Source organism: Stegastes partitus, unplaced genomic scaffold (genome assembly GCF_000690725.1).
Source record: "Stegastes partitus isolate 25-593 unplaced genomic scaffold, Stegastes_partitus-1.0.2 Scaffold662, whole genome shotgun sequence".
Taxonomy (NCBI): Eukaryota; Metazoa; Chordata; class Actinopteri; family Pomacentridae; genus Stegastes; species Stegastes partitus.
In genome coordinates, this window is record NW_007578393.1 from 119,918 (window position 1) to 132,186 (window position 12,269).

General features: G+C 38.0%; 2 protein-coding genes across 2 annotated transcripts in view; one reads left to right on the forward strand and one right to left on the reverse strand.

The window, feature by feature from the left end:
- The window catches only part of slc35a5 (solute carrier family 35 member A5), a 23,348-nt gene extending 14,665 nt beyond the window's left edge, over window positions 1-8,683 (reverse strand). The window contains exon 1 of the mRNA XM_008290250.1: window positions 8,673-8,683. The gene's annotated coding sequence lies outside the window, so the exon portion shown is untranslated. The remainder of the gene's footprint in view (window positions 1-8,672) is intronic.
- Window positions 1,105-12,269, forward strand: part of f5 (coagulation factor V) — a 24,509-nt gene continuing 13,344 nt past the window's right edge. The window contains exons 1-10 of the mRNA XM_008290248.1: window positions 1,105-1,817; window positions 3,060-3,142; window positions 3,961-4,083; window positions 6,177-6,389; window positions 6,476-6,637; window positions 8,468-8,689; window positions 8,773-8,938; window positions 9,657-9,837; window positions 11,000-11,096; window positions 12,040-12,245. Coding sequence (XP_008288470.1) covers window positions 1,489-1,817; window positions 3,060-3,142; window positions 3,961-4,083; window positions 6,177-6,389; window positions 6,476-6,637; window positions 8,468-8,689; window positions 8,773-8,938; window positions 9,657-9,837; window positions 11,000-11,096; window positions 12,040-12,245 — 1,782 coding nt within the window. The 5' untranslated portion in view covers window positions 1,105-1,488. The remainder of the gene's footprint in view (window positions 1,818-3,059; window positions 3,143-3,960; window positions 4,084-6,176; window positions 6,390-6,475; window positions 6,638-8,467; window positions 8,690-8,772; window positions 8,939-9,656; window positions 9,838-10,999; window positions 11,097-12,039; window positions 12,246-12,269) is intronic.

Here is a 12,269-nt window from a genome sequence, read left to right on the forward strand (position 1 = left end):
AAAGTTCAGATTTCTGGTCTGGAAATTCATGTAAATTTGGACATTTTTAGATACAGAACCAGTCAAAAGTTTGGACACAGCCTCTCATTCAATGCTTTTTATTTATTTAGATTATTTTCTACGTTATAGATTAATACTGAAGACATCAAAACTATGAAAGAACACATATGGAATTATGTAGTAAACAAAAAAGTGTTAATCAGAATAGGTTTCATATTGTAGATTCTTCAGAGTAGCCCCCTTTTGCTTTGATGACAGCTTTGCACACTCTTGGCGTTCTCTCAATCAGCTTCATGAGGTCGTCTCCTGGAATGGTTTTCCAACAGTCTCAAGGCTGGTAACTCGAATGAACTTATCCTGCGGCAGAGCTAACTGTTGGTTTTCCTTCCCCGGGGCGGTCCTCATCCCAGCGTTTGATGGTTTTTGCGACTGCACTTGAGGACACAGGGCTCCAGACTAACTTTATCACTGGTAGCACTTTGTTGTTTGGTCGCACCTCGTACCTGGTCACAGGTGACACACATCACTTGCTGAACATCTGCTTATCGACAGACACTACATTTTACAGATTGCAGGCTGTGGTGGCTGCTGCTTGGTGGCTGCAGTGCTCAGACAGGCGTGTGACTGAAAACACTTTGAAAATAGTTAAACTGGGGCGTTCCAGTGTCAGATTTGTCCGAGATGAAACCGAGTGATTTTTTCCACAATGCACATGTAGGGGCATTGTTCAACACATAGAAAGCAGTGAATGCAAGTGCGCTCCACCTTCTTATGCGTAAATGCCAAAGTCCACCAAAGTTCTAAAAGCACTACCTTCCACCTCTGTGGTGAACACAGTAGCTGCCTGTTCCAGTTACAGCAACACTAAAACAGCTTCATGATCATCAGTCAATGTGACCAGTTGAAATTTTAACTTGCACACACTCTCAAGAAAGGTCACACTTTTTTTTGTTTACTACATAATTCCATATGTGTTCTTTCATAGTTTTGGTGTCTTCAGTATTAATCTACAATGTGGAAAATAATTAAAATAAATCAAAACCATTGAATGAGAGGCTGTGTCCAAGCTTTTGACTGGTACTGTACAGAACACCCTTATTTGCTTTTTAAAAACATAACATTTAAGAACTTTATAACACGCAAAGAACATCTTATCATAAGAACTTGATACACATTTCAGACCTAAAATGCTCTTCTCACATAATTGTCGGCTAAGGCTTCTCTGGCAGGTACTTAAATGAACCAGTAATAATGCAGACTGGTAAGAATCTGTCTGTGGCACAAATACAAGTAAAAGAAACTGTGCGTTGGCTCAACCTAAATATACAATGTTTTGCTGTCAAGTTATGGCAGGTTTTTATGAGGTGCTGGGACATTTTGAGGTCGTAGAAATTTGCCATGTAAAGTTCAGCCCTCGTCAACATGAAGGTTTTTAAGGGGGATGATGGGAATGAGCACACCCCTGAAGGATGAGTCACAGCCAAACACATGAGGTCTCAATTACAGGAGAGGAGGGGGAAAAAAAAAAACACACAGACACACAGTTCATTGCCCCCAGACACAAAGTTTGGATGTGAGAGTGTGTCAGTGTCAGATAAAACACAGAGAGGATCGCAGCTTCTTCACCTGCAGACCAGAGCAGCTGGAGGATTGAAGGCAGACATGAGGCTCTGCTCCTGGGTCGGATATGGCTGTGTCCTGCCCGTCCTGGTTCTTCTGACTGTCCTGCATGTCGAAGCAGATCAGGTCAAAGAGAGACACTATTACATCGCTGCTGTTGAGATAGACTGGAACTACAGTGGAAATGACTCAAACAGGTAGGAAACTGCTTGAAACACTGGGAAATTAAAGGAGTTCTGGAATATTTTTTTTCTTTTAATTTTGTATTTATTTACTTCATTACATTCATTGACTTGCTTTTCATTACTTCAGTTGTTTTTGCACTGTAAAAAAATCCTGATTAAAAAAAGGGGCTAAAATCTGGCATCAGTGCTGCCAGAAAAAATGTGGTAAAAATTATGGAATGCTGTAACTTTGAAAAACTATGCCAATGATGGAAAATATCTGTAAAATCGTGATTTTTACTTTATTTTTTTTGGCAGATTAGAATGCAGTAAAATACTAAAATACACTAAAAAGCATTGCTATTTTTTTTTGTGTGTGTTGTGGGTGTTATTTATAGCATTAGTCAGATTTACAGGCAACATGTAAATATCACTTTTTGGCATTTTCTAAGATATTTTCTGCAATTAAAGCAGTGAAAATCTGTAAAAAAAAAAAAAATCTTTCAAATCCTAATATAGATTATTTTTCTTTCAAATTACACAAATATCTGTAAAATAATGATGTTTTTTGTTAATTTAAAAGTAGTTGCAAAAAAAATAGTGCAATTGTGCAGTCACACATTGTCAAAAAAAAAGAACAAAATTATTATTTGTGAAAATACAGATTTTTGATGTGGACATTACGTACGCTTTTGGTTTGTTTTTGTTTTTTTTTTTTTTACAGTTTTTTTTTTTTACAGTTAGCATATAATTACATTTTTTCAATGATTTTAGTAGATATTATCTGCAATCTTTCAAAACAATTAAAAAAAAACTGTTAAATTGATTTTGATTTACATAATTCTACTTTCAAATGATACCAAATAAGTGTAAAACAACAATAATCTTTGCTAATAAAAATACAGAAAAAAAAGTTGGTCATGGTACATTATTCTTAGTGGGTAAATAAAACAGTTTTTGTGATTTTACTTTTTATTTTCTGCAATTTATCAAAGCAGGGAAGATCTGTAAAAGTACAGTTAGAAAAAAGGGTTTAGGAAGTTTCATTTCACTGTGTATCCTGGTAAAGCCACCCAGTTTGTCCTTGTTTAAACACGCTGTTCCTCTTCTAAGATATCAGCGCTGCTCTGACACACATTTAGCTGCAATGTACAGAACACACAGTGAAAGTTTTGCCTTCATATCTTAAAATCCCTGCACTGCTGTGTTTATGTTCACTGGGGAGTTTCCTTGTTTTTTATGATTAATATTTTGTGTTTTTCCACGATTGCTCAGGTTCAGTCCCACCTATAAGAAAGTGGTCTTTCGGGAGTATGACAGAGACTTCAGGCAGGCTAAGACTCATCCATCGTGGTTGGGTAAACGCTGCATGAACACACTCTGTCTGGCTCTGATTACAAAGGAACACTGTCTCTAAATTCACTTCCCACACAGATAATAACTTTAAATTCCTTCCCTGGAAATGAATTAACACATACAGAACTGTCATTTTTCAGCAGGTTTCCTTGACAGGATGATTTAATGTGGCACCAATTAGAGTGCAAATAAGACACGTTTAACTACAACATTAATATTCATTAACACAAAATGTTGGTTTTGGAGCTGGAAACTGTTCTCCACCTGCTGTCGCAAAACACCACATGTTCTGTGAAGCAACACCTCACTGTGACAGAAAAGAAAATAATCTTCAGGAAGTCTGAAAAGGTGCATTTACTTTCCACATTTGGAAAAGTTTACTTTTTCCTTTAATGTGCCACCTACTTTGATAGATGCCTTATTTTGTAGCACAGCTGCTACACAGTATAGAAGCAGCTGTCATTTTTGTGAATCTTTACAGAAAGAACTAACCTGTTTTACAGCCTTCTTCCTTCTATTCTTAAAAAATATTTTAAAAATTGGCAGGTCCTTCTCTCCATATGCTCTTCTTTTCCCTCTAATTTAATGCCAAAGTACATCATAGTGCAGAAACGAAACTTAACTATTGATTCCATACCTGACAGGCTAAATACATGACATTATTGTTGCATAAGAGGATGTTACAACACATATTCCGGTGGTTAAATTACATCTGCTGATCAGTAACAGTCTGTGATTCAGCAGCACTGTGATGAATCAGTCTGAGTTTATCCTTGTGTGGATTCCAGATAAATAAACTTGCGATCATCTTTCTCTGCAGGTCTTCTCGGGCCCACACTGAGGGCCGAGGAGGGAGAGACGATTGTCGTCACTTTCAGGAACATGGCGAACGGACCGTACAGCATCCACCCACATGGGGTGGCTTACGGGAAACAGTCTGAGGGTGAGCGTCCGCAACTGCAGCTGCAGATTCATTCATGTGACAGATGTGGTCAACCTAAAGACACGCCGCAGTGTAAAAAAATAAAAAATAAAACCCAGCAACAACAACAACAACACAACTGTAAAAAATGATCATATAACTGCCAGTATAATTAAAATGAAAAGAAAATATGTTTTAAATTAAATTAAAGTTTCAGTTGAATTAATTTAAACACATTTACATTACAACAGATGTTTCCTAAATTGTTAAAGTGGTTTAATATGACTAAAAGATTTGAGTGCAGTGCATCTTTGTAAAAACAAACCAAAAAGTTACAGAGATTAAATGTTAAAATTACGCATCAAATATCAAACTAATAAGAGTTATTTACTCTAAGAAAAGAAAATTTTGAATTTATGGTATGGGCATAAATCTTCAAATAAAGAGCTACATATTTATAGTTGTTGCCATATTTCATGTAAATTAAGAAAGCTGAATAATGCACTTTAAATCATTAAGTTTCTGTAAAACAAAAAATCTGGAAAACTGAAAAATTATATTTTTGAATAAAACAAAAACATTGAAATAAAATAAAAGATGTAGTGAAATACATGTAAAGACATTTACATTTAGTATGTGGATAAACAGTTATTTACAATTATTCAAAATATTTATTGTTCATTCATTTTTACAGAAATGTAGATGGACTTTTAAAAAGTAGAAAAAACACTAAATAAAAAAGCACATTTTCTTTAAACAAAAATATTGGATTATTTCTGTACTAATTTGTTTAATATCTGTAATTTATACACATTTTTATTTATTTAGTTGCCTAAATCTACCGTAACTTGTAACTGTACGCATAGGTTTCGTTTTTACAGTGTAGCCTGTCTGTTCAGGTCATTTCTGGATCTCGTGATGTTACTCATTGTAATAATTACACAAGATGAGCCAGTACAACAAACAATGTTGTTTGTCTTCTTCTAAAATATTAACCAGGGCTGGCAGATTATCAAAGCAGACGGTTCTGAAGTCCAACAGGAAGTTCTAAGCTTTAGGAAATCTCTGTCTGAGGCCTGCAGGTGAAAAAAAATAAAACACAGCGCGTTTAGGAAATTAAGGAAATTGAGATTAAGTGTTCCACTTAATGCAAAAGTCAGAGGGCAGAGGAAACACGAAATTAAAGAACAGTGTGCAGGAAACTTCTCATTATTTCTTCATTATTCTTGGGACTTGCTCATATTTTGTTATATAATCTCCTCAGACTCATAGGGAGTCTATCCCAGCTGACTCAGGGTGAAGACTGGGGACACCCTGGACAGGTCACCAGTCTATCACAGGGCTACACTTAGAGACAGACAACCAAGCACACTCACATTCACACCTACAGACAATTTAGAATCACCAATTAACCTCAACATGTTTTTGGACTGTGTGGGAGGAAGCCAGAGAACCCACGCTGCACAGGGAGAACATGCAAACTCCACGCAGAAAGACGCGACCCGGTGACCTTCTAGCTGTGATGCGACGGTGCTAACCATTGATCCACCTTGCAGCTCCGAAGAGGGTCATACCTTGTAAAAAAAATATACAATTTATAAAAAGAAGAAGAAGTTACCATTTGTAAAAATGCTAGTATTGCATGTGGGAGGAAAATAAAACATACTGGATCAATAGAATAAATACAACATGGCTCAAAAACAGGATCCAGAGGAGCAAGTCGTTGGACGATACATTCAACACGGTGAAACGTCTTTCTGGAGTTGATGGATGGGGTTTATTATATACAATACTGGTAACACCTCAAACATTGGACATGTTGATTCCAGGTTTCTCAAGTTTTGTACATTAAACAATCAAACAAATTCAACCTGATTTATTGATTTGTGGGATTCTGACTGTATGATACTGCACAGAAGACATCTACTTCTACTCATGGTTGTACTGTTTCTATTGAAGTGCAGGAATTTCAATTTGCAGAGAAAATGACCCTCCAGTGAAGGCAAATGTGACAGGAACAAACAACGCTACAAAGTGCTTTTAAATTTAAAATTATTCATCTATAATGCAGAGAGTTCTGTCCTTAATCAAACTGAGTGTTTCTGTGTTTGCAGGTGCCAACTACTTTGACAACACATCACAGAAAGAGAAGGAGGACGACATCGTGCGGCCAAACGGTGAACACGTCTACTACTGGGAGGTGACTCCAGAGGTTTCTCCACAGCAGGATGACCCCGCCTGCCTCACCTACACCTACATCTCCCACCAGAACGTGGTGGAGGACTACAACTCAGGCCTCATCGGGACTCTGCTCATCTGCAAGCCTGGTGAGCAGCAAAATGTCTTTCACTTGATGAGTGGCTGCTGTTTTTAAATCACCAGGTCATTAATTCTGATGAATCCGACTCTGCAGGCAGTCTGGATGACTCGGGGAAGCAGGTCCGCTTCCATCAGGAGTATGTCTTCCTCTTTGGGGTTTTTGATGAGAAGGAGAGCAAGTACAAACCAAACGGGCACAGCTCAGACAACCATGTGAAACACACCATCAACGGATACACAACAGGATCACTGCCTGGTCAGTTTGTTCAGTTTCTATCTGATGTGCACATGTGTGAAGTGCTGAGCATGAAAAGCATGTGAGAGTGGAAAGATCAGACTTGAATTTACAGCTAGTTAGCTTAGCTTAGCACAAAGACTGGAAACAAAGGAAAAAGTTAGCCTGGTTCAGGTACAACCATAGACTGTATAAAAGATGGACGTAGCTACCGTGACGTCACCCGTTGGTTTGTGCACTGAGAAAATGAAGCCAGGGTTTTGCTACTTCCTGGTTGACATCTTGGATTTTTGGAGCCAATGATGCAAAAATCATCAGAGGGGGGCGGAGCCATAGGAGCAGCGATTGGTCAGACGGATTGAGAGGCGGGCCCTCTCTTCCCGCCCACATTTACCACCTTCTGCTCGCTTCGTCTGTATGGTCGCTGCCGACTGTCAATCAAGCCGGCCACGCCCCTTGCTCCGCAAAATGTTGATGATTTTTAAAAAATTTAGTATTGATTTATTTTCAGATTGGCCACCTGATCTCTGGACTTGACCATGAAAACTAATTTTTTTTAAAATCCTGAGCTAGAGGAATGCAGTATTTCATGATCTGTGATCACTTCTTTTCCAATTCATTCCTATGGGAGCCAGGGCTTTTTGGAGCCAGGACTAGTGGACGTAGTCATATTGCAGGTTTTTGACACTTCCGGGTTGGCTTCATTTTTCAGGGCCGGTTGCTACGCCCATCTTTTATACAGTCTATGATTACGACTAACAAACCACTGCAGCAGATTCATATTCCAACACTAGTTCTACAACTTTTACTCCAACTGTGAACTGTGTGGTAATCTGAAGACAAAGATATCCATGCAAATCATGTAAAATCGTATTCATCCGATCTTTATCCTATAATGAAACTCTTCTCTTCCGATCAGAGTGGTATGAGGAGGAGCACGAGGTGTCACTGAATGGTTTGATGAAAATTATGATACACATATACCTAACTCAACACCTGTTGAATTTTGTTTTGTCATCAAAACTATAAATAAAGGAAAATCTTTTGGAAAATTGACATTCATCCTTCCAGTATATGAAGATTACAGACAGCACAAAAAATTTTTGAAATCAAACACTTAATTTCCTGCATTCTGGTGAATATTTATGCACTAATTTGTTCCTTTTCAGCATCAAAACTCAAATGCAAGCACCAGGTGACAATTTAAACCAGAACATAATATTGTGCAATGGGGCTCTCAGGCATTCTGTGCTGCTTTTTAATATTTATTCTCTTGTGGCTCAAAATGTATCATTTAATATGCAACACTCATCATTTACTCTTCTGTCCTCTTTCTTAGTCGTGTGTTTGGGGCAGTAACCTCTTGAGTTGTGCACCTTATTTATGATACTTTTCTGTGTTTGATATGCTGAAGAAAAAAAGACCTGTCCGGTGTATTGTTGCATCTATGATTAAATGTTACGGCAGTTATTTAAAATAAAAATCTTTTGCATCCTTTATGTTTAACTGATAGCGACTATATGCTATTTAGTATTTTTATTGTTCTACTGTATTTAGACATTTTCATTTTTAACACAATTTTGCACCTCGTTTCTTCAACCAGCTAAATTTGCACATTACTTTCACATTCGTTTCCTTATTTGTCTTAAATGTAGCGTGTGAGCTACTGCATACTTTAAACTTCCCCAAGAGGATGAATAAAGAATCAATCTATGTGTTTGTGTATTCAGATGCACGCTCACTAGTACATTCCAGTGTATGCAGTGTGCAGTCCAGTGAGAAAATCTGAGGTTCTGCATATATAAAAGAAAGCAAATATAAAACACACCAACCGTCCTGTCTTCCTTCCAGATGTGAGCGTGTGCGCCCACGCCTCCGTCAGCCTGCATCTGGTGGGAATGAGCTCAGAGCCAGAGGTTTTCTCGGTGCACCTGAACGGCCAGGTGCTGCAGCAGACGGGCCACAAAGTGTCGTCAGTGGGGCTGATCAGCGGCTCGACGGCCACCGCCAGCATGGTGGCTCTGCACACCGGCCGCTGGCTGCTGTCCTCACACACCATCAAGCACATGGAGGGTAAATCTGCACTCTGACATGAAAAGATTCAGTGCATGGCGCTAAAGTGACAGTAAAAGATAACGTATTCCCCATTACTGCAGCCGGCATGCACGCTTTTGTGGACGTGAAGAAGTGCGATGCCTTTAAAGAACCGGTGCGAAGGATGACCGTCGCACAACGGCGAGAAAGCACGGAGTGGAAATACTACATAGCTGCTGAGGAAATCATCTGGAACTATACACCAAACATGCATGAGCATATTGATGAGTAAGAAACATTTACAGACACATTTGAAATAAACACATCACCTGACCTTTAACCCTCAAGCCACCAAGCAACCAAAATGACCGAGTGGGCACATTTCCTACTATATTTTTACACAGGACTACTTTATTTTTTATTTTTTATTGAAGGTTGTGATTGTGTTTTTCATACCTATACTGCTTCTTTCTGTAACAGATATTCTGAAATAATAATAACTATGGTTTTCAACCGTTTTTGTGCAAAACAGCTGTCAGTTGAGCTGTTTTCATGGCAGTAAATCTCGCTACTTGAGGTCTGTTAGCCATGATTCACTGCAAAACATAAAATTGTTGCCATTAGAAGTGGAAAATAAAATTAAAATTTGAAATAAATATAAATATCTTTCAACCAATGTTTCATTATAATGCCACATCAAATAGCAAATTCCTGCAAAAGACTATAAAAAGTTGTAGGAGACAAAAAAATTCAAGGTAGAAGACTTTTTTTTAAATCAACTGATTACATTTGCACATAAAAATATACATTTGGGGCGATAAATGATCTCACTTGGTTGCTTGATGGTTAAATGTTTATATGCAAACTAATTAATGTGCAGCAAAATACAGGTTTTGTGTTCCTGATTCATTAAAACTGCTCCTATGTTTTGTTTTTCCATTTCTGACATAAATAGCTTTGTTTTTATTGTCTCAATATGAAAAAAAAAACTTGTATTTTTTCACAGGGACTTCAAGCATATGTACCTGAAGCAGTCATCGACACGGATAGGTGGCAGGTACAAGAAGGCGGTTTACACTCAATACAGTGACGAGACCTTCACTGAAAGGCTGGAGAACAAGCAAAGGAAAAACGAGCTGGGAATCCTGGGTCCAGTGATCCGAGCACAGATCAGAGATGTTATCAAGGTAACACGGGATTTATTTAAAACCAAGTCAAAGTGTTTCAGATGACACCCGTAGAGCTTCAGAAGGAAAAACAGTAGCTCACAATCACTCCAGTGCAACAATTCCTATCAATCAGTAACAGTAACAGGGGAAGGAGCGAATAAACTATGATCCGAATTGCATTTTAGTGTAATAAAGGTCAGAACAACAGCAACAGCAAACTCCTGGTTGTTGCTTTTTTCAGCTTTTTTTTAGTTATACATGTTCTCCCTGCAAGCGTTTCAATTAAATATGCTTTGTGGGTATCTATGTCAGTTCAAAAATACCTCAAAACATCAAGGATGGTGTCATTTAAAAATAAAATGAGGTGAGGAAACAGTGGACATGCTAAATAAGTTCATCAAGAAACTAGTTTTAATTAGTTTAATTGATGTTTTAATTGCGATCCTCAGTGTATAACATGTAGTCACACATTTTACAAGTTGTGTTTCATCTGTTGCTTTCTATTGTTGTCTGTAAAGGTTAACCAAAGTCCTGCAACATATTTTGGCAGAATTTTTAGCAGTCATGGGATTTTTCTTTGTATTTTCATCCTCAAAAGACAACAACAAATGTTTTCAGGAATCTGGTTTTTGGCCTCATTGAACGCATTTATGACGACAGTGAAGCAACAGATTTCCTGATTTCTGTCTGAACTGATACAGACTGACTCAGTGAAGTTTTGTCTGAGTTTTGGTTTGATTGTGTTCCAAATTGAATGTTTTGCTGCATGTATGTAATAATTAGGTTTCCTTTGATCTGTGGTTGGAGAGCAGAGTTGGTCTGAGGTTGATCCGCCTGCTCTGCACTCTAAATCTGATCGCCTGCTTTACTATAAACTCTAACAGCTGCCTCTCACTCAGCTCTGGCCGAGGAAAACCGTGTTTGTCAAGACAAGAAACAAAATTGTTTAAAAATAAATAAATTAAAAATCGTCCAAACATTGTGGATCTCTGCATAAAATGCTTCCATTTTCTTGCTCTTCTGCTCTAAATGGAAACACAAACTATCGTATTAAAGCTGAAATTCAGCACTTTAACCTCGTCATTGGTGGAAAATCAACAAACAGAAAGTAAGCTGGACTGCAGATTCTGTATAATCATTAAACATCGACTGTGTCCTCATAAACCCTCTTCTTTTGCAGATAGTTTTTAAGAACATGGCCTCCAGGCCCTACAGCATCTACCCACATGGGCTGACGGTGGAGAAGTCAGAGGAAGGAGTCAACTACCCAGAAGGAGGTACTGACGCTCTCAAACACATCGATTTACCTGTTTATGAAGCTGAGATGTTCACTCTGGGTACATTATAGAAAAAGCTGCACACTGTTAGAGAAAAATCTGTTTAAAAAAAAAAAAAAAAAAAAAACTAACCAAAAAAACCCTCTAATATAGAGCAGCAGAGGCACCAAGAAATATTGTAAAAAGAAAAGAAAATGAACAACCCCCCCCGCCCCCGAAAATAACCATCTCTACAATAATTTGTCATATTTAAAATACAGCTTCTAGTCTTAACGTGACATGAGATAATATGTATTTTATGGCATTTTGTTGTTTAATGAAAAAAAAAATTAGCAAAACTCTGATGTTAAGTTACAGAACAATACATCATCTGTTATTTATCACCTGTATCTAAATTTATATTTATGTACAATATGAAATTTGAATTTCACATTTTCATCTAACAAATAAAAAGGAAATATTTGTGAAATTAAAATAGAAATGTATTGTTATTTACAGTCACAGACTTTGTAATGTTTGTTTACATTCGATGTATCCATGCAGAAAGATCCCAGGTGTCCCCACCAGGACAAGGACCAGCGATCTTCTAGCTGCAAGGCCACTGTGCTAACCACTGAGTCACCTTGCAGTCCACTTCTGATCATTTATTACATGAATTAAGGCAGGATGAATCATGAATTCCTGCTGCTCACTGTTAACATCACGGAAATGCAAATATTTGTGCATATTTTGTAAAAGCTTGCTTCTGCTGTTGTGCTTTCAGACAGGCTGAGTAAATATATTGAGCCAGATATAAAGTTTTCTGTAGCTGAACTCCAGCTAACGTGGTTGCACATCAAACTCAATGATGAACTAATCATACATCGGTTATTTGTACCATTACTGCAAAGAGTTACTGAAATATTTATTTATTTGATGGAATATTTTGTGATGCTGTTGCCAGGAAACCAGTCTCACGGTGTTCAGCCAGGTGAGACACACACCTACGTATGGAAAGTCATGGAAGAAGACGAACCTCTGGATGGAGACCCTCGATGTCTGACCCGACCGTACCACAGTGCAGTAAACGCACCACGAGACATCTCCTCGGGTCTGATCGGACCAATTCTCATCTGCAAGAGTCAATCGCTCAACGTCAGAAACGTGCAGGTACAAAGCTGCAAACACACACAT